Below are 22,844 nucleotides of genomic sequence, written 5' to 3' on the forward strand. Positions count from 1 at the left end.
CTATTGCAGACAGAAACAATACTGTACTACATCGATGTTTCCTGTCAGCTTGATTTCTGAGTGGACATTGCTGTTCCAATGAGCATGAACGGTATATGAGTGGAGCACTCACATGGGCCGCGAGCGACTGAGCGGAGCGCACAAGCATAGAGCGGGATAACACGCAGAGCGTCACACCACGTGAATCCTGAGCGCTGAACTAATTTTCGGCAGCCGGAATTTCAGTGCATCTCTAATTATTGGCGACATCAGAAATGGATATTATATAATAGCTGCTTTTATGAATATTTTAGCAATTTAAAAATATTAAAAAATGATTTTTTTACACGGCACCCGTGCTCTCGACAGACGGCACCCTGCGGCACCCCGGTTGGGAATCACTGTGCTAGACCATCTTGGACCAGCAACAAATAAGTTCCCAGTTTAATGGCCAGGTTGGACCAGCTAAACACTGTCACTAGCTTAAGATGGATTTTCAGCAGATGACCTTAGGCCATGCAGCTGGGTCTCACATCTGTTTCCGTTCATTAGCCCAGTGTTTCCCAACCTTTTTTTAGTCGCGGCACCCTTTGGATTAGCCTATATCTAGCTAGATAACATCTTCCTGACTTTTCTAAGCTGCTTTGATTGGTTGCGCAAGAAATACCATCAGCCTGTACTTATCAGTTTGGCCACCAAACGTCTCTGTCACACTAGTGCTGAGTATTTTCATAAAACATGCACACCTGCTTCATGTCTGTTGTGAATAATAACCTGTTAATACCCTTTGTAGTTCACTTAATCTGTGTGATCTAGCTAGTTTTTTTTTCACAACATCATTCTATTTGGCTTAGTTTTTCATTCTTGCAAATGTATGCCTGTACCCTTGACTCTTTTCAGTGGGTTATGGTTTAGATAATTAATTGGATTGCTTTTGAGCTTTGAACTAGGACATCTATTAATGGGTTTTGAGATTTTTAACCGTGCAATTGGATCCTGCTTCAGTTGATGATTGTCATATACAATTTATGAGTGCACCAAGACTGGAGACACTTATTAGTTACTAGGTACCTAATTTTTCTCAACTGCTGTATACATTTTCACCAGATTAAGATGGTTGTACTCAATTTCTTTTTGAAATAAGTGAGTATGGATTATCATACATTGGTGTAATTAATAAAAAGAAATGAACTAAAAGCAATATAAACATTATAATACACCAATCTGTAATGAACAATATTTAGTTGGAGGAAATTTTTGTGCAATTAATTTTAATTAATGGAAATAACATTTAATGTATTGAACAAATCTGAAACAAGTGAATAATGACTAACAATTTGGTCTGGTTTTCATACAAAACCATCATATGGCTTTAGAACACTTGGAATACATTGCATGATTACACATTTATTGTATGGAAAAGAGTGGCCTATACATTATTCAAACTTTCTCATCACTTTGGAACAACATGAGAATGAGTAACAATGATAGAATTTTAATTATTAGAGAAGCTATTACTTTTAATGTTTAATTACTGTATGTGAAGTGAGATTTTGGATCAGTGGGATTTTAAAATGGCCAGGGCTTCAGTGCAATGAACTAGAAACCAAACGATGAACAAAATGTCCTGTCTCTCATTGTGGTAGTGGCAGGTTAGGATACAGTGTGAAAATTTGTTTTGAAAAGTTGCGAGGAAATGTTCTTGGCTAATAAATCGGGAGCATGTTTGGGGATCAGCTGTTCGTTGCTGCACGTTTGAATCGGTCCTCATTCAGAAGTCTGAATGTGTGAGTGACGTGTGAACACGTGTGCTATTTGGCACCACCCTGTCAACATGTCTCAATGATAGATTGTGGACTTGATCTTTCTCTCACACACACATATTTGTTCTGCTTAAAAGGTGCTTTTATTAGCAAATTGGACACTCACTGTCTCTCTTTTGCCGATGGCCAGTGCCGATCTCCCTTCCTCAGTGCCTGATCAAACATGTAGTGAGCTATATATATATATATATATATATATATATATATAAAATAATTAATGTTAAATGTATAAACCTGGTTATTGTGTGTTTAATACATATTCGATTTATTAGTACTATTATACCAATCTCATTATTGGTTCATTTATGTATGAAAAAATGCATCACATTAAATTTAGTAGTTTGCTAAAACTGTAATTTTATATGGCAATTAAAATACATAGGCTAATCAGTCTTAAATATTTCCTCTAAAGTTAAAGTTTTCTCAGCCAATGGAATTTCATAGGATCTTCCACAATATGAGGCTTGCAGCAGCTTCAGGAGGTTTATTTTCTGAACATTTTCTGTAAGGAAGAACCTTTACAAACAAAAAGTTGGTATTTCTGGCATGCCAGTGCTATAAATTCATCAAACTTATAGACAGATATTTTTCTCACGCACATTTACTTACAAATTAACATATGCAAAATGACAGCATACTTTCACACTTGCATAATTGCACATACATGTGTTTTATGTAGTATATCAAATGAAAGGTCATAGCGGCTGGAATACTTAGTAGGGCTGTCAAATGATCTTCGTGGATCTTCTCCCTTCATGTATTGAGCTATTTCAGCTGTTAATCTCTTAACAAGGTGCCTAAATAACTTAAGATTGAAAGGGCAAAATCTGACACTCGTGTTTTTTGATGTCTTAATTTAGCTTCTTGTGCAAATATTTGCCATTTTAAAAGTTTTCAATTTTTTTCTAGTTTTTTTTTTTGTTGGAAAGTCAGGTGGGCTTCATTTATTTACGGTATATTATTTTTTCTTATTTGATATTCCAGACTTTATGTAGATTTATGCACAATTATTTTAATTCGATGTATTTTGCAAATACGGTTGTCTTATTTACTCCATAATTTACAATGTTAGGTTTTCGTGGATCATTTGAAGGAGTCTGAACATAAGCCAAAGACCTATCCGTTACATGTAACTTCACACTTTGTGTGTGTGTATGTGTGTACAGTGTTGATGAATGGAGGGACAGGTTTGAATGCAGAAGTGTGAGACACTTAAAGATCGGTGAAGACTGTGTGTGTTTGCCCATGCATGTGTATGTGATTTCAAGTGTGCATCTGACAGAGGTGATGATGGCTGAAAGAGTTTCATTAATGGTCTGGGAGTTATTTTTAAATCTAGGACACGTAGTGTGTGTGAGTGTTTGTATGTGTCTGCATGTCTTCTGCTGAAACTTGAGAGATGTGCTCCTTACACTTACGCTCAAAAGTGATCCACGTGAAGATTACATTTCATGAGCATGCTGTAGGTTGTTAAAAGCATAAATATGATTTTAAGACAGGAGTGAACATTCCAAACTTTTATGACGTTAAGCAAATATAAAAACATGTATTTAAACAAATAGTTACAGTTCAAAATGCTGGTGAAAATAGATGTTTAATGATTCATTTTTGTATATTAGACCAGAGCAAACTGTGAAATTTTGAATCCTTTATTTTGATCAGTTTGACATTAACATTTCTATCATTTCTATCACAAGTTCCCAGCATTTCCACCATGGACACCTAGGGGATCAAGATCCCCCAGTTGGGAAATCCTGCTTTATTATGCATGCGGGAGGTCCACATAAAATACATTTATTATAAATGTGCCCTCGTAATCTTTAATCAAAAACAACAACTTGCTCTCACAACAACATCTTTTCTCTGATTTGTGCACCAGCACTAAGGCAGTAATCTATCCCATCCAACAACCTGTCACTCACTGGAGATTGCAGCAATTAGCAAACAACGATCCAACCAATTCCAGATGAACAAAATCAAGTCCCGCCTTGCTGCTTTTTTTTTTTCTCTCCAAGAAGTCCATTTGGACTTTGGAGATGGCAGCAATATTTATTTAGACTTATAAACACAGATATTATTAAGATGCCTGCAGATCTTTAGCTGTCACTAATATTATTGGTACGGATTTCATGATATAGTGTTACACTCATCTTTGTTTTGCACATTGTTTTGGAGTGTAGTAATGTTGCTGGATTGTGGATGGAAGCCCAAATTTTCAGAAACATTTTTTGTGCCCCTTTTCAATTATATAACCCTTACCAACTCTTCTGAGGTATTCTGAAACCTTTAGGGCCAGATTTACTAACAGCTTGCACCAGCGCACACCCTCTTTTGCCGTTAAAAAACTATGTTCAGGATTTACTAAAGGCACGCAGTGGACAGGTATTTTTGAAACTGACCATATTGCATTTGTAGGAGTTTCCCATTTAGCCGTAAAATTTATGAGATGAGAGTATTTAAGTGAATCACCCAACGCTATTTACTAAGGTTGGTGCTAGTCAAGTACTGGTATTTGTGCCATAATTTAATGCCCCAAAAAGCATGTCTTAAATCAGACGGTAATTTGCACTGCTCTTGGTAGTCAGTAGATCTACTAAGACCAATGGCATTGTCAGTAGATCAACCGCAGAGCCTTCCACTCCCGTCTGTACTTTTATGGGATTCTGCTCTCACATTAATTTGCCCTGTTTGGTAAATCTGGCCCTTAGTGTTTACAGCTAAGATCTATAGTGGTCAGTTAGGAAAACAAACTCTCAGCTAATAATGTGTATATGTGGGATACACAGGAGGCTTATGATTAAAATTACCATCAGAACTACTTCTAAAAGGTGATAACCATTGTTCCCACCATGGAGAGAATGACCAGATGACGACAAACTACTGATCTCCTTAACTTTGATGCATCACCCACTGACATCCTTGTTCAATAGCCAGGCTCCTCCCAGATATCTTTCCACCTCATCTGGTCTGCCACGAAGCCTGAACTGTGGGTGGAGCAGGGACCTAAGAAGACAAGCCGCAAGAGGAGTGAACGCTGCAAACTGTGGTGCCATCTGGTGGACGTTTTCAGGCTGATCTGATCCTCTCTCCTGTGATGCTGAACCTTCCCAATTGGTCCATTGTAGATAGCTTTTATATGCAGTGTTGTCTGAAACGGTCTCAGACCATGGAAGGCTCCCCATGAGCATGGCATAGATTAGAATGCCTAATGCCCAGCTGTCTGTAGTGGGATCTACAGACACCAACGTCCTGTGAGTCTTTCCAGAGTCCCCTTTTTGCTTGTTCCCATTGTTGTCCACCCCCAAGTTGCCCAAATAGTTCTCTTCATTCTTCCTTGCCATCTCAGCCTCAGGTGTGCAGTAAGGGGTGCCGTACCACACTAATGGTACCCTGGTGCCTTTAGCCTTCACCATGCCAAAATCACCAAGTTTGACCCAACGACACTCACGGTCACATAGGAAGATGTTTTCCGGCTTGACATCACGATGGACAAAGCCATGGGAATGAAGATGAGAGAGGGCACCGCTGATCTGGGAAGCCACTCCCTGAGCACGGCTCTCTTCAAGACCAACCTGCGATGAAGAAATCAGTTTATGCCAGGGGTGTCCAGTCCTGCTCCTGGAGTGCCTGGAGTTTGGCTTCAATCTGCCCCAACACACTTGTCTGAAAGTTTCTAGTAATTCTAAAGACCTTGTTTAGCTGGTTGGGGTGTGTTTTATAAGGACTGAACTCTGCAGGATTGTGGCCCTCCAGGATCAGGACTAGACAACCCTGATTTAAGCACTAATCAATTTACTGAGCTTGCATCAACCTGTCATTGCAAAACAACTATTGTACCTATTATTTACAATACAATTTTCTGTTCTTTCATTGTTAATTTGAGCTAAACCAGTGATTCCCAACCTAAGGTGACCAGACGTGCCACTTCCAACAGCGCAAACAACCAGCACCTGGTTATTTTAGGCAATTTAGAATCCTGTGCTGAATGTGTCCCCGGAAAGTGGCACGTCGGGTCACCTTATCCCAACCCTGGTACCCAACAGTACGCATTTTGAATGTTTCCATAATCTAACACTCGTAGGCAAGTTCGGTCCTAGAGAGCCTATAGCTGCGGTTTTCAACTCTGGCCCTTGAGGTCCACTTTTCCCTGCAGAGTTTCTCAGAGTTAAACTCTGCAGGAAAGTGGACCTTGAGGGCTAGAGTTGAGATGAGTTTTTTTTTTTCCCCTTCAGGGTTGGAGCTAAACTCTGCAGGACAGCAGCTCTCTAGGACCGAACTTGCCTAACTCTGATCTAACCCAACAATTTCAGATCTTGGAGTCTCTACTAATGATCTGATGAGTTGAATCGGGTGTATTTGTTTAAGGAGACATTCAAAATTTGCAATATTGGGGGTACAGGCTCAGAAGCCACTGATTCAAACCTGGGGTGTGTAATTCTGTTTCTTGAGGGCCAATATCCTGCAGAGTTTAGCTTTGATCCCAATTAAACACACCTGATCCAGCTAATCAAGGTCTTCGGTATTACTAGAAACATCCATGCAAGTGTATTGGGGCAGACTGGAGCTAAACTCTGCAGGACATTAGTCCTCAAGGAGCAGTCATCATTAAGAAGCATGAAACTGATGTCAAACTTTTACCAACCTCAGGAACGATGACATCATATAGGTCGCCATAAAGGCAAGGTTGCTGGGCGAACACATAGTGAGTAGGAGTGGAGAATGCGATGCCTAAAGCTGAGGTAAGTGAGGGGTGGGTACAGAAGACCAAAGACAGGTTATATTCCCTCAGAAAGGACAGTAGAGATTTGTCGTCTCGCAGAAAGAATTTAAGGGCCATTGGGGTTCCTAGATTCCATGAAGATTTGGAGGAATAATGGAGATATTGTCAAAGGGAAAGGAAGAAGGAAGCAGTATGCAATAATTTAGCACAATTCCCAGAAATGCGATCTAGCATGGATAAGATCAGATGAGAGAAAGACAAAGCAACATAACTTACCACTCTTTTTGTGCACTGCTAATTTGACTTTTCCATATGAACCCTCTCCAAGAAGTTTAATAACTTGGAAGTGATCTAAAGGCTCCAATGATTTTAGAGACTGAGCCGTTAAGTGACAGAGCTCATCCAGAAGTCTTGTGGCAGTCTGTAAGAAGCAAAACTAGGATGTCAGGGTTGCAGATGGACGTGCCAAACATTCAACAGCTAATGTAATTTGAGGGAGAATTTGCATGCCTCGTTTTCCACTTTGTTTCAAAGACACTAAATTAGACGTTATTAGATGCAAAAAGTCTTATTTGGCATAGATCCCATGCTTTTTGTTGTTGTTTTCTACCTTTTTGGGGCATGTCAAACAAGGTTTCACTAGCTGTCAAATACCACAAAATACCATGTTTAAAGTAAACAGGATCTGGCTGGATCAAAGACATACTGCTGGGATCTGTCACTGCATACTATTATAAGGTTGCTACAGCAAAAGGGTGATTTGGGCCTCAGTTCTGAGGATTGGCTATTCTGTCAACACATCTTAACTGTCCTCGGACAGCTGTGCTATTCAGCTGAGCTTCATAGGATTAAGTGTTCTGTTCAGTAATAGTATTGGTAACTGATCAACATTTATTCATGTAGCATGATTGAATGTCATGCATAATTTGTATTTGAACTGGATGTAGTTTTCAGTATTTTTTTTAGTCTGTGTATGCTTTGGTGTCCCAAAAGCAGAAAGGTTACACTCTTTATTAAAGCAGCAGTTCAGGATAATGGGGGACAATGTTGCATAAGAGGGATAAGGTGCACCTGTTGGGCATCAGTTGTGTGAGGACAGACAGCTCACCAGAAGTTGTGTGTGGTTAACCCCTTGTCAAGAACACCGATTTGGGCAGCACATCTAAGTTCTTTGGGATTAGTTGTGAATGTTGTAAATCGCTGAATTACATAATATGTTCTAAAAACCCTTTCAGGTATGTGCTTTGTGAAAGGTAATAAATAATTAGTTACAAATGTAGTCTGTCCTTGTGTTTTGCACTTTATAAACTTTGTGTTGATAAACTTCATAAAACCTTACTTTAAGCTCTTCTATAACTAAATAGGACTTCATACTATATATATATATATATATATATATATATGAAGAGTTCCATTTTAAATTTTCTTCTAAAATGAGCATTTATATTAGACTCCTATGTGTAGGTTCAGTAATTTCACTTTAATGGCAATGAATAGGTTCTTTTCATTGCCATTTGCCATTAATGTGAAATAAATGAACATAAACATAGGAGCCTGACAAAAATGCTCATTTTAAAAGAAAATTTCAGACAGCACTTAGAGGCTTTTGCATCTGAACTTTTCATACCCAATATGTGTTTTATATCTTGTAATTGCAACTGTTTCTCTTAATTGTGACCTTTTCTCATATAGTTTTAATTTTGTATTTAGCAAAAACTTTATTTCTTATTTTAAAATTTCTCACAATTACCTTTTTTAATCTTAAGAAAGAACATCACAAAAAAAAACATTATAAAATATATTAATATACAAAACATTATTCATAATATAAAATTTTTACTGTATTGTTGATCATATACATGCCTTGGTGAGCATATAGGAGACTTCTTTCTGAAACACTGAATAATCTTGCTAAGCTTCTGAATATTAGCAAGATTATTCTTGCTAATAATCTCACAGGCATAAGCCTGTGTCTTATTTTAAATTACATTACATGCTATTTATAATATTTTACAATTTGTGTATAATCCATATAAGAGACGTTTTGAAAGAAATGAAAAGACTTACGGTCATGTTTGCTGTTGTTGAAGCCTGAAAGTGAATTTAGAGGTGCAGTTCTCTATTCGTCAGTCAGTCCATAAACTCTGGGCACTGAAAGCTGCAGGTCAAATGGGCAACAGCAGGTCAACCAGTCATAAATCAACTTACAGGTTACAGATTATTTTGCTTCTGATATCCTGATTTCTACTGGATCTGTCCTCTGCTTTATACAGTTCAATAGTCTCTCTGTACTCTCCCTCTCTCGTTCTTTCTCCTCTCTGTCTATCCAAATTCATCAGTATGCCCACTCACATGGTCTCGTTGCCATTACCCCTCCTTTTGAATGTTATTGTGTTCATTGCTGACAGTATGCTTTTATAGGGTTTGTGTAACAGGCAGTTTGTCATTCTACTGGCCATTAAACCCCCCAGCCTTTTCTCGGTTCTTCTCTCTCACATTTTGTACCTTCTATCTTTATCAAACACATTTTGTGTCTCATTTGGGCTGTTAATGTAATGTATAAATTTAGTGTGATTAACCAAAACCCCCTCATTTACAACAAACATTAAAATATCAGATTTAAGAGCAGTTGATTTGATCAATCAGCATATCATGGAAATCGACTGATAGCCCTTTATACTCCTGCATCATGGATCTGACAAATGTATTATGATGTTGGCCAGCACGATCGATTTCTTTCTGAGTGAGCATGACAAATCCAACAGCTGTGAGAGAGCGGTATACAAAACGCTTCTATCGCAGATCTCTCTTTCTGCAGGACGTGCCAAGTCCTGACTTTTCAGCTTTTTAAACTCTCACACACAGTCATATGACATATCCTTTATCCATATCCTATTCCGTATTCTGCAGCGTTTGGTATTAGTCATCCCGACAAAGATTTTGACATTCATGACTGATTACACCATTACTGGCGATTTTTAACTGTCTGGATCTAGTTTAGCTCAACTATCTGTGAAAATGCTCAGCCAGACGGGGCAGGAAAATGATTTACAAACCTACAAATAAGACGCACAAGTTTATTTTAGGAACAAATATTAAAATCCAAATATAACCGATTATATACAGAACATCAAAAATGTGACGACGGTTGTATTATTGTTTTATTAAAGTTTCAGTTGTTGCTGACGCAGTTCAACAAGTGAGAAAAAAAAAAAGCTGTGAATGTTTGATGTAAAATCGTTTTATTGAAAGAAAAATGACAAACAAATAAATAATAAAAAAGTATAAATTTAAAAAAATAAATATATAGATATGTATAAAAAAAGTATGAAAAATAAACGCAACATCCAGGAAAGCATCTACATCCATTTCACTGGGCATGTAAAGGTAAATCAGAGTGAATTTGGGTGTTTGTTCCCTTCACCTGAAAGATTTTACCAAATAATTCTCATATTAACACCACTAAATTTCTTCAAACATGTGCTCTATATATTTGCAGATCTGTTTTCCTGTCTACATGTAGTCTGATGAATCCATCATGATTCATGAACAATGTCAAAGTTCTTTTCAAGTAATGTAAGGCCTCTTTTTCCTTGTTTTCAGTGCATTTCTGCAATATGGTGGCACCTTTAATTTATACTAAACACATAATCACAGGGAATAAATACAATCTGAAGGCAGTGAGTGCATTTCAAGCTGCATTTGCAATATGCTCGCAAAAACCAATGGTGCAGCAGCAATAACATCCATTAGCCCTAATGAAACTGTCATTTGTTTTGCGTTGAATGCCCAATTTTATCATCCATTTATTATCCTACTTTTGCCAAATAGGGCATGGATAAACATTATTCACTATTAAAAACTCCTGTTAAACAAACAGGCTTAAGACTAACCATTAAAACAACTGTATGTAGTTTTGGTATTTTTGTGATCTTAGAGCCCCCTACAGTTAAATGAGTGGAACTCACTGTCGTAATTACAGTGGACAGCAGTGCATTTGTTGCTGCCGTAAAGCAATCCGCCTTTTTCGCGGAATTTTGTACCCGCTTACCATAACATACACGTAGAACAGTGGAGAGCGTGAGAAAGACACAGAAGTCATTCGTCTTATAATAAGTAAGTATACTGTCAGAATGATTATGAAACTGATATTTTAAGGTTAAAAAACAAACAAACACATGCAGAGTTGCTTTAACCACTGTGTTAAGTGCCAACCGTACCTAAAGTCTAACTTAAAATTTGAATTATTCAGTTATGTTGTTCAACAAGGATGTTGATTCAGGACTTGCTGGCGAAATTACTAACTTTAAAAATAGATAAGTAAGAGTGCCGGCCCTGGACTGCATTTAATTATACGCCACATTAACCACAGTAAAAGGTTTGTAAGCGACACCTATTGGTCATTATTAGCAACTGCCTGCAGCTGATTTTTACATTCAAACTCACTTATTGAAATAATACACTTAATATTTTTTATAAAGTGCTATTTTCTCATTCACTCTATATATAAAAAAATCCTTCATTGTAAACAAATAACTTCAATAAATATTAAATACATAACTTAATCAATAATTAATAAAATAAAAACAACATACATGCATAGGAAACGTTAACCGGAGAACACTGTCAAAATGGAGGATGACTTACAAAGGCTGGAACGTTCATTCCATCCTATCAAACATTAAGGCAAGTCAGGCGTCATGGAGATAAGCTGAGGGCTACTGGTGTCATATGATGGTGTTGATCACTGTTGTCTGTGTTTCAGGTCTCCCAGTGCTCTAGTGTACCAGTTGCAAAAGTAGTACAGTTTGTCAAGAATCTCCACATTGGCCTGGTACACGTTCCAAGCTGTGTTCAAATGCGACAGGGAAGGGTAGACCAGCTCAGAGGGTGTCGTCCCAATCTGTAAGAAGGTTTAGAAGATTTCTGTTAAACAAATTCTTACCTATTTTATTTCATTTTTGTTGTCACTCAGCCAGCATATTTAAAAAAAAAAATCTATTCCATGCGTTCCCATCTATTATTAAACAGATTAAAAAATTTCAATAAATTGCTAATTTAAATTTCAAAATATATTTAATTGTTTTTTCTAAATACATGTATATTGTCAAATATATATAATATAGTATATATATAAATTCTATTTTAAATATAATATATTTTAAAACTGAAATGTATTTTCTTGCTACTTGAAGTACATTTTGTAATAAGTTTTGGCATTTGAATGTTTAAATAAAATATATTTTCAGTAAAAAGTAATGTCTGTCTGTCTGTCTGTCTGTCTTTGTTGTGTAAACCGTGATACATTATTTTCAGAAATTATGAATAGAAAATTCAAAAGAACAGCAATTATTTAAAACGGAATTGAATTTTTGGTGCAAAATAAGTCTTTCACTTTCTTGCTTTAGCATGTATCTTACTATAGGTCTGGTTTATTTTATAAAGCATCATGACAAATTTATTACATCCATTTTAACAGCTTTTAAGATATTTAAATATTGTTTGATTTCCTCCTGTAGTTGAGTTCAATGGTTCTTACCTGTATGAGCACCATGTGGCTGATGACTTGGATACGATGAGCGAGTTTCTTTGTCTTGGAATAATCACTCCCCATTTCTTCTTGTTCTTGCTGGATCCAGTCAAGATGAAACTTGAAGGATTTAAGACCAGAGTATAGCTGTCCTAATGTACTGCTTACCTGTGGGTCAGAAGGAGCCAGACTCCGAGGTTACACACTATTCCCATTTAATTCTATCTATCGTTCTATCGTTCTATCTTTTCATTGTTCTATCGTTCTATCTTAGCAAACTTGTGGCACTTGTATAAATTTCTTGGTATTTTTGTTCCAGTCTGGCTTTTTGGTTTGGAGAAGATAAACTTTATTTTGGGGTTATCAGTGTCTCAATTTTGGATCTTAGTCATAAAAATATTTTGTCAAAAAGAAAGTCTAGATGCTTGAAACACAGACATGGTAAAGAAAAACAGGCAGAGATGTGGATGCTCTACCTCGAGTGTTTTCAGGTCTGCTCTTCTGTAGTTCAGCGAGGGCAGGGATGTGAGTGATTGCTCAAAGTCTTTCATCTCATTCTGAAAAATGTCAAGGATTTTATTAGACAAACAATAAGTTTATTGAGCTAAATGTAAATATGTTATTCTGCATTGGACATTTACTCCTAAAATGAATTAGAAAACCATTTACTGGTACTTACCCCATGCCTTTCTTGAGATACTACTTTCATCAGCGTACGCATATCTTGATACAGCATCTGCAGACCATTTTTTCCATGCGGTATATTAGCAGGACGGGCTGTGATGAAGGCGAAGAGCTCAACACAAGTCATCAAGACGATGAGGGGAAAGGTGGCATCAGGTGACACTGTCAGCATAAAAACAAGCAGGATTTCTTATTAATGTCATTGGAACAGCTGCTCTGAGTCAAGTGTTTCAGTGTGTGTGTGCAAAACAGCTGTTTTACTCCATTAAAAACTTGTATCTAAGCAGAGGGATTTGCACAGAGAGCTCTTCCTTTTGGTTTGTAATGGTTACACCGGATGGGATGATTTAGAGAAGGATTTCGTGCCACAGGAATTTCCAAGGCATGTAGGACACACATTTGTAACAGTTGCTGGGTTTGTGATCAGTTTCACACTGAATGCACAAAATTGAGAGAGGTGCTGTTTGGATGAAAGGATGTGTGTCAGCATTTTTCCGGATGTAGTGTTTGTTTTGTATGGTGGCATGCCTAAGTTTTGATGCACACTTGTTTAGCCTGAGCTCAAGAGACAAGATCATACAATCTCACCAAACCGGTAAAACTGGTGGAAATGAAAGCAAAGGATTGCAAAATCCAGGTATTTCCATTTCAGAGTTCTTTCAGGAAATCTATATTCCTGATTTTACATATTAGTGAATGAGACATGTATAATCTTCTACTCGTCTATTTAAATATCCTAAAATTTCTATTGTCAACCTGTCTATTTATTTACTTATTTATCTGATTAAACCGCATAGTAAGAATATATACACATTTACACAAATTTTTTTGAGGAGCATTTAATACATTTCATGACCATTACAGTGAAAATTAATATATTAGGCTAATGTAGTTCTTTCTTTTACCCTCTAATAATTGGCCCGTTTGATCTTTGTGCCAGTCTTTAACCACAGCAAACTCAAATGAGCCATGACCAAAGTCTGTGTGAAGGTCGTAGGCCTTCAAATACATGCAGCAGATATGTGATAACTGTGTGATTTAACCCTGTGATAAGCATTAAAAGGAAATGAATGGCTATTTACGCAATTAGCATCCTTTGAAACCTTTCTAAATGGAGAAATTGTTCAGGTCACAGATAACCATTGCGTGCAACCCCTGCAGATGGCATGATGGCATGGTGGTGATCCCCATCAAAACCGTTGTAGGCATGCAAAGATCACATTGACTCAATTAGCAGTGCGACCAGCTGTTGACTCACTTGCAGACATCCCCGGTTTGCACTTGTGGAAAAAGATTTTTACACTGATAGCATCTTTTTGCTTCTGTCAACACAATTTTGAAAAAGCACTGCTTTAATATTGTTGAAATTAACTCATTACTGATGCACTGAGTCAATACGTGTGCATATAAGTGTAAGTTATCATGCAAAAGCAGTGTAAGCATGTTTACAGAATGAGGTTACAACTCAACCCTGCAGCAGCTTTATGAAACCCTAAAATCTTAACCTTGAATCAGTATTATTTTATAGTATTATCTATATAGTATTATAGAGTATAACTGAAATCAGATTTAGGTTTTTTTTCTTTCAGTTTTTCACTTTTAGTTTTGAATAATTAGAAGTTACATTTAAATTTTAGTAATTCGATATTACTTTTAAGTTGATTTTTTTGACCCTTGACCTTAATGTGACCTGTTATCAAGCGCATAATCATGATTTGGAGAACCAAAGAAACTCGTAATTTAAGCATTGAAAAACCTAATCTGAATGTTAAGTGTCATTGTGGTTATAACCCTGATTTTCATAATGATAATAAACAAATATAACTTAAAGCATTTCCTTAAAGTTGAACAATGCATTACATTTTTAAATATTTTTTTGTCATAAAAATGACACGATACCATCACTAACATCAGTTGAATTATCTTGAGGTTAACAAGCCAGACTGCTGTACTAGATTTAGTGGTTATTTTGGTTTCTATTCTGAAAAGACATTTCAAACAAAATTCATAGACGGCAAAAACACCCACACTATAGACCCACCCTCTACAATTTCCATGTTTTCCCTCACTAAACCACATTCCCATGCCTGTGCTGTAAAGCTGATGTAAAGAATGATAAAAGTACTTACATTTCATGGTAATCCCAAAAACACAAGTAGTAAACACAGTGTACAAACTTGTGTTATCACTCTACTAACATTTGGACTAGTGAAAGGGTTCTCCTTTATAGTATGGGCCATGACACACAACTCTGAGTCATTCACATTCAGGAAAAAAAAAGTAGATCTACACACTCCCTCTCACTAAACATATCTTTTTTCTGAAGAGCTCAACAGTTTTTGCTATTTCCGCCAACTTGATGTCTCAAGACCCTCATGTTCCTAATTTTGGGTTTCTATTTTGGGGTGGTCTTTGTGCCTCGTAATAAACAACCTTATGTTAAGCATCTCTGGTAATGTATGTAGAAGACTCTATATCCAAGAGATGATGTTTTTCTTTATCTTCAAATCTGATACTTACTACTTTGTTTGCAAGATTAGGCAGTTTATCTTTTATTTATATATATGCGATATATACATACAAGACTACAGTCGTATCAGATTACAGTTCGCCATAGGGAAATGCCACAGAGATGATGGACTGAGATGAGATGCTACTTTGTTTTTTTTAGACCAATTAGGTGCAATTCACAACAGAACATAGTCATAATACACTCACACACTAATCTACTGTAGAAGATCTGAAGCCCCCCAACCCACGTCTACCCACTGAGCATTTTCCCCACATTCGTCCGCTTGGCCTCCTCTGACACATCGCACTGTTATTTCCACTCAGACATCTAGCATGCACAAGTGTCCTCATGCCTGAATGCATTCCTTCCCCATCCCTCTTTCATTTTCTCCATCACCCACTCATTCTTATGTCTTCCTTTTTTGTTTGGCCCACGACTGCAAGGCAAAGAGAGACATGTTGATAAGAGAAATGACTGTTAACACTGTGTGGGGTCATATCCTGTACTTCTTCAGGAAGTGGTGAGAGTAGCCTAGAATCTTGTGGTGTCGTATACTTGGTATGCAGTGATAGATTAAGCACACTATAGGGCGTTTCACACTTGAATCTGGGGTCATTCTAAACCTCAGGTAAACAGAATCCAGGGTTATATTGCTTCATGTTTCATACTCGTCACAATTAATCTTGAATATTCATAAACTGAGGTTAAGCGTTTTATTTGCAGAGGCTATTTGCGGTGTCAGTGTGTCACCAATCGGACAAACGCAGCACGACTGTTTACATAATACATCCCCTCATTTTGGATTTTCGGGCTACAAAGAACACTCCAATGAACGCGTTTTCCGCTCAAAGGCTGAAACAGCCGTTTATACAGCGCGTGGTGTTTCCTTGACCGCCCAAACACGTGAGTATGAGGCTTGCGCTCGAGTAACTGTTGCTATAGCATCTAGTCATAGCATTCTAACATTTTTACTCATTATTGAACATTTTTCCATGCACTATAAATGAATCATGGATGACTGTATAGATTAGTTCTACAATGCCGTAAGTTACTAAAAACGCTTGCAATGATGCGTACCGTCAAAGTCACACAACATAAAAAAAAATAAGAGAAATAAATAAATATCCTTTATTAGTGTTTTTTTTACATATATTCCCATTATTAGTATTTCGCTGCCCTCTGTATATTCTAATCTATTTATTTATTTTTAATGTTGTATGACGTCGAGTAGACTGTCTGACGTCATTGTAGAACTGATCAGCCATGATTCATTTATAGCACATGGGAAAATGTCCAATAATGGGTAATTGTGATTGAGTCGTAATGGACTTGGTTGATTTCATGATATGATGATCTCATCTTCTCCGATGCAACAGGTGGAAAATCAATGGATGGAGAACACACCTTAGTGCCCTTCCCAAAAAGTGGGTATAATTTGTTACTCACCACAGGATATTCTAATCTTTTGCTGTAGTCATGCACCTCATTGAACGTTTAGAAGCACATGCTTTGTCCAGGCGAACCATTCTTCTATTCTTCTGCAGCATCGGAAGTTGCATCATATTTTTTGACACAGCAGCCTTTTCATAGCACTGGGGCGGGGAGGTGGATTGTTAATGCTCAGTAGGCAGCAGTTCATTGTGTCATAATGGGATGCGTTTACACCAAAAGACAAGCCACATTTAGCCCAAGTGGGTGGATTCTTTGAGGTGTTTAAATTCCTAAAAGGAATGCATAATCAAGCAGAAACAACATCCTTTCCTCTATTAATGAACTGATCATTGAATCTGATGCCATCTGATGAACTCACCACCTTCCTAATATTGTGTTGGTCCACTTTTTACTGCCAAAACAGCCCTGACCCCTCGAGGCATGGACTCTATGAAGACCGAAGGTGTGCTGTGGTATCTGGCACCAAGATGTTGGGGCATCCGTGTGCCATGAGAAGAACCTATTCATTGCCATTAAAGTGAAATTACTGAACCTACACATAAGAGCCTTATAAAAATGCTCATTTTAGAAGAAAATTTCAAATGGCACTTAAAGGCTTTTGCATCTAAACTCTTTGTGTGTGTGTGTTTGAACAATAAAATGTGTATCAAATAAGAATCCATCAATTGTTTAATGCATTGAATATGTCACCAGAGAGAAATCTGTTGTTTCAGCGGAAGATATAGTTATGATATTTTAATTAAAAATCATTTGGTCAAGAATCTTTTTAATAAATGAATAGAAATTAGTATCATAATTTTAGATTTTTGATTATATCTTTATTTAAAATGTATTTATTACTTATTTAAATTTTTTAAAATAATGCTCTTTCTCTCTAGCCCAGGGGTGGGCAAACTTGGCCACTTTCCTTCAGAGTTTAGCTCCAACCCTAATCAAACACACCTGAACCAGCTAATCATTGTCTTCAAGACTACTAGAAGGGTACAGGCAGGTGCGTTTTATCAGGGTTGGATCAAATCTCTGCAGGAACGTGGCCTGGAAGGGCCAAGTTTGCCCATCACTGCTCTAGCCCCATTCATTGTAGTTAAAATTGCGGGCACTCTGTATGTATATAATCATGTCTCCATATACAATGCAAATGATCTATGATTTTATTGCAAAAATATGAATATGCTTTATACACTGCCTATCGCAGTATAAAATCACTAAAGCAGGATATTGTGTTACAGCCGTATATGTATTTTGTCTCTGTTCCATTCTATTCTTTTGAACAAGGAAACATTATACGGAGGTAAAAGCATAGAATTCCCATCAGGATGTTTTTCTGAGGCGCTGGGCCAGGAGGAAGGGTTAAGATTACAGTCCAAAAACTCCTAGATCTGTGAATGAGGGGGAATCCCATAACAAATCTCAAGGCAGTGGATTTCATAACTCAGTTTTTACTGACCTTAATCTCTTTTGTGGCCTACCACTGTTAGGTTTGGCAAAGCTGCATTATTTCCAGTTGAGCAAAGTCAAATTGCGAAAACGGTGAATGACCAAGAATGTCCAGCTACTAAAATTTTGAGTGATGTAGGCCAACAAAAAATTTCAAATGGCACTTAAAGGCTTTTGCATCTAAACTCTTTGTGTGTGTGTGTTTGAACAATAAAATGTGTATCAAATAAGAATCCATCAATTGTTTAATGCATTGAATATGTCACCAGAGAGAAATCTGTTGTTTCAGCGGAAGATATAGTTATGATATTTTAATTAAAAATCATTTGGTCAAGAATCTTTTTAATAAATGAATAGAAATTAGTATCATAATTTTAGATTTTTGATTATATCTTTATTTAAAATGTATTTATTACTTATTTAAATTTTTTAAAATAATGCTCTTTCTCTCTAGCCCAGGGGTGGGCAAACTTGGCCACTTTCCTTCAGAGTTTAGCTCCAACCCTAATCAAACACACCTGAACCAGCTAATCATTGTCTTCAAGACTACTAGAAGGGTACAGGCAGGTGCGTTTTATCAGGGTTGGATCAAATCTCTGCAGGAACGTGGCCTGGAAGGGCCAAGTTTGCCCATCACTGCTCTAGCCCCATTCATTGTAGTTAAAATTGCGGGCACTCTGTATGTATATAATCATGTCTCCATATACAATGCAAATGATCTATGATTTTGCTGCAAAAATATGAATATGCTTTATACACTGCCTATCGCAGTATAAAATCACTAAAGCAGGATATTGTGTTACAGCCGTATATGTATTTTGTCTCTGTTCCATTCTATTCTTTTGAACAAGGAAACATTATACGGAGGTAAAAGCATAGAATTCCCATCAGGATGTTTTTCTGAGGCGCTGGGCCAGGAGGAAGGGTTAAGATTACAGTCCAAAAACTCCTAGATCTGTGAATGAGGGGGAATCCCATAACAAATCTCAAGGCAGTGGATTTCATAACTCAGTTTTTACTGACCTTAATCTCTTTTGTGGCCTACCACTGTTAGGTTTGGCAAAGCTGCATTATTTCCAGTTGAGCAAAGTCAAATTGCGAAAACGGTGAATGACCAAGAATGTCCAGCTACTAAAATTTTGAGTGATGTAGGCCAACAAGCCCGGACAGGATAGTTTTAGTCATAGCAGTCTACTATGACTGCATGTCTCACTACGGCCTCACAGAGACCGACCTGCTCTCACATGCACATTTTTCGAGCATGATCCAAGCGACTGTCATCATCAATGAATCTAAACCAGGCTCTGGTCATCTGTGACATCATCACAAGACTTTTCCTGTAGCGTGAGCACCATTGTTATGGTTCCATGACCATTAACCCAGTCAAATCAACTGATGCTGTGTGACGTTTTGTGTCTTCTAAAACTGTTACACTTCCATTCCTTCTTTCATTTCCATGAACAGACATTTGTGTTATAAAAAGCCATCATTCAGAGGTGCCAGCCAGCAGCTTAAGTTGATATATTTTCCTTTTTTATGTGGATGAATATGAAAAACCTCCCAGTCCACTATAGTGTTTATATGCTACCACAGCTTATGAATGCTTGATTCTGATTGGCTGATGATGAACTATGATGTTATTTCAAAGAGCTGTACAGAGCAAATCGTAAAAGAAGGATTTTTTCCCTTAAAATATTTTAATGCCTTTTGAAATGCACCCTTTTTCTTAACATGATGCATTTCTTCTTCATCCTCCCATGCCTCGTGTCAAAAGTTTGCCATATTAATAATTTATTTCAAATTATGAATCCTATTTCTTGTAGACGGAAATATACAAAGACGACCTCTTACTTAAGTGCAATTCGCCAGTCACTGTCTGTCAAATAATGACTTTCCTGTGATGCACAAACACACCGACATCATCACAAAGAGCTGACGGGAGGGGAGTGTGAATTCCGTTTTCGTCACACCTCTGATCTGCTTGCCAATGACTAACGGAATGTGAAGAATGTTGTAGACAGACGGACAGAGAGAGTGAGAGAGTGATTATTAAAGAAGTGACTGAAAGTGAGAGTGAGAAGAAAAATCTTTATCTCATTTATTTTCCAAAGTATTTATGAGAAGACGTCACAAATCTTCAACCCACGTAAAATACACAAACATGCATGATACACAATCACAAGGGACTTAATATTGTGGTGGTGAAAATGAAGATAGATGCTTCTGTACTAACCCAGGGAATTTTGTAACCCACTTTCAATGTCGGTAACTGTGTGTGTGTGTGTGTGTGTGTGTGTGTGTGTGTGTGCATGCATGCAATTGTTCACAATTGTGGCAAATATGTTGGAAAGTGTTACAACTCTTCCTGTCTGCCCAGATACAATATTTTGCTTCTATTTCTATGATTTAACATGATTTTTTTTGTGTGGATATTATACACTATTGTTAAAACATTTAGGGGTCTGTAAGATTTTTTTAATGTTTTTGAAAAAAAAGTATCTTATGCTCAACAATGCTGCATTTATTTGTTCAAAATTACAGCAAGGCATCAAAAATATTGTGAAATATTATAACTATAATATTATTAAATAATCAGTTATTATTTCTGTGATGACAAAAGCTGAATTTTCAGCAGCCATAACACAGCATTAAGATTTCTTACAGAAATCATTCTAATATGCTGATTTGGTGCTCAAGTAACATTTATTGTTATCAATTATTATCAATGTTGAAAACAGTTTTTTTTTTTTAAAGAACAGAATTTATTTGAAATGGGAATCTTTTGTAACATTATAAATGTCCTTGTCACTTTTGATCAATGTAATGCACCCTTGCTGAATAAAAGATAACTTGAGACATGCAGGCCTCAGGACAGATTGGAACCTGCATCTTTAACCTGAGCACCACAGTATTTTGTATATAGGTTAGGCTACAACTCCTACTTGGGCTGAGGTTTACCAAAGTTTCTGTTTTCATAGTCGTTTTCACGTCTGCAGCAAAGAGAAGGATACATCATATACACACCATTTATTATAAAACACTCTACTCAATGCATGCAGTGCTTATACATAGATAATATGCAGTGCAATAATGAACCAATATGCAAATAATGCATCAACGAAAAAAGAAAAAAAAACTCAACCAAAATTTTTTGAATGAGAAAATGTGTTTTCTTGCAAGGACGTTTTGGCACATATTTGAGGGCAAAAGTTTAAATAACATCATGAAAATATGACAAATATGACATTTTGGCATCTTTAATATTGTTTCTAATGAACTGTGATACAGCAGTTTGTGTCATCACAATTCATATGAAATCTGGACAAATTTCTCCCCTCTATCTTGTAAGCACACTCTCCAAAGCAAAAATTTTTGCACATGCAGCATGTCAGCAGAGCATCTAATGATCAGCATATCAGTGTTTAATATGCTTGCACAACTCTTGTTTTCTGAGAAATAATTTCTATACTTCCTGTCTCAGGAAATTGATAACCACTCAGTCAGTTGATTTAACGGTTGATTGAATTATGTCATGGAAAAAAGTCTCATAGTATCTAAACACAACTTACATGGAATAGAACTGCTGTTTTCCAGAGAAATAAGAAACACAGCTGTGTTTAATGCATCTTTCAAAGTTTACTTGCATGCCAAGATGCACATGCAAGTTCAAATAGAAGCATGTTGTTTTTCTGTGTGTAGTTTAACAAAACTTTCAATACTAAACTTTTGGAAAGGAACTCATTTATGCATATTGAATTAATATGTAATATGAAAAGAGCAAAAGTGTATATGAGAACACTGACCTGTATTACATTATACACTGAGTCATGGTCCCGTGGAGGGTGGTGTAGGTCATGGGTCCATGCAAACTTTCTGACACCTAACGGTAAGAAAGACAAATACAATTGAAGGGTCTTTGAAAATGACAATATCTGGCATCCAGTGAATTTGTTTCATATAATTTAGATAATAAATCTTTCACACCCTAGCCTGTGCTCTATGAATTTGCCTGAAAGCAGAGTTTGTGCTATGGTATGCTATTTATCTGTTATATCTCGGGTGATTTATGAGGATATTATACTTACTTTAAGTCTTTTTAACAGGCTGAAAAAAAGAAGAAAAAAATATATGCTTATAAATTAAGTAACAATTATAATGCTGATGTTTTTTTTTTTTAAACTTAAAAAATAGTTAAAACAAGTGTTATTTTCTAAACATTACTGCAATATTTTTGTGATTCTATCATTTAAGTGGGTTTGGAATCTGAATTGTAAGTAAAATGTATGTATGATAAGAGTTAAATGAAAAGATATGCTTTTAACTAGGTCAATAAACCTGGAGAAATGCCAAGCTAACCGCTTTGGAAAGCCTCATTAGCCCCTGCTGGTTAATGCTGTAAAACTACACAGCCTGGTCTCATGTTTATACGTAGGTATTAATACGTAACATTTACAAGCACAAAACGTACATTTTTGTACGTTTTTATTAATGCTAAAACGTACAATTTAGACGTATTTCAACGTTTAAAACGTACAAATCCCTACGTATTTTTAACTAAAAAACGTACAAATATTTACGTATCTTTTATATCAAGATATTCATATCAATGCATTTTTATCATTTTATCAATAAGCGATTTAGATTTTTAGACCCCTCAACCTACCTCCAAACCTAAACCTACCCATTTTACAGCGAATATGCATTTTT

The 22,844-nt window shown here is 36.6% G+C and overlaps 2 protein-coding genes and 1 pseudogene across 2 annotated transcripts; all 3 read right to left on the bottom strand.

Annotated features, from left to right (window-relative positions):
• Positions 1-3,458: 3,458 nt before the first annotated feature.
• On the bottom strand, positions 3,459-8,882 carry LOC107724114 (serine/threonine-protein kinase SBK1-like). The gene is made up of 4 exons (XM_016532909.1): positions 8,590-8,882; positions 6,799-6,943; positions 6,445-6,647; positions 3,459-5,374 (listed from the first exon to the last, which is right to left on the bottom strand). Exons 1-4 carry the CDS (start codon positions 8,593-8,595, stop codon positions 4,706-4,708), a joined length of 1,023 nt encoding a protein of 340 aa, XP_016388395.1. The 5' UTR covers positions 8,596-8,882; the 3' UTR covers positions 3,459-4,705.
• A 2,384-nt stretch (positions 8,883-11,266) lies between these two features.
• LOC107724063 (interleukin-11-like) lies at positions 11,267-14,004 on the bottom strand. The gene is made up of 5 exons (XM_016532841.1): positions 13,995-14,004; positions 12,732-12,898; positions 12,529-12,609; positions 12,062-12,220; positions 11,267-11,425 (listed from the first exon to the last, which is right to left on the bottom strand). The coding sequence occupies exons 1-5, from the start codon at positions 14,002-14,004 to the stop codon at positions 11,267-11,269; spliced, it is 576 nt and encodes a 191-aa protein (XP_016388327.1).
• A 7,117-nt stretch (positions 14,005-21,121) lies between these two features.
• LOC107724064 (sialoadhesin-like) overlaps positions 21,122-22,844 on the bottom strand; it is an 8,282-nt pseudogene continuing 6,559 nt past the window's right edge.

The sequence above is a fragment of the Sinocyclocheilus rhinocerous genome, unplaced genomic scaffold, assembly GCF_001515625.1.
Source record: "Sinocyclocheilus rhinocerous isolate Xijiao unplaced genomic scaffold, SAMN03320098_v1.1 scaffold335, whole genome shotgun sequence".
In the NCBI taxonomy this organism is placed as follows: domain Eukaryota; kingdom Metazoa; phylum Chordata; class Actinopteri; order Cypriniformes; family Cyprinidae; genus Sinocyclocheilus; species Sinocyclocheilus rhinocerous.

Coding starts and splice junctions, on each gene's coding strand:
- LOC107724114 (XM_016532909.1), bottom strand. Junction 6,648..6,798: donor AGCAGTGCACAAAAAGAGTG/GTAAGTTATGTT, acceptor CATGGAATCTAG/GAACCCCAATGGCCCTTAAA. Junction 5,375..6,444: donor ATGATGTCATCGTTCCTGAG/GTTGGTAAAAGT, acceptor TCTTCATCGCAG/GTTGGTCTTGAAGAGAGCCG.
- LOC107724063 (XM_016532841.1), bottom strand. Junction 12,221..12,528: donor CAGACCTGAAAACACTCGAG/GTAGAGCATCCA, acceptor TCTGACCCACAG/GTAAGCAGTACATTAGGACA. Junction 11,426..12,061: donor GCCACATGGTGCTCATACAG/GTAAGAACCATT, acceptor ACCTTCTTACAG/ATTGGGACGACACCCTCTGA.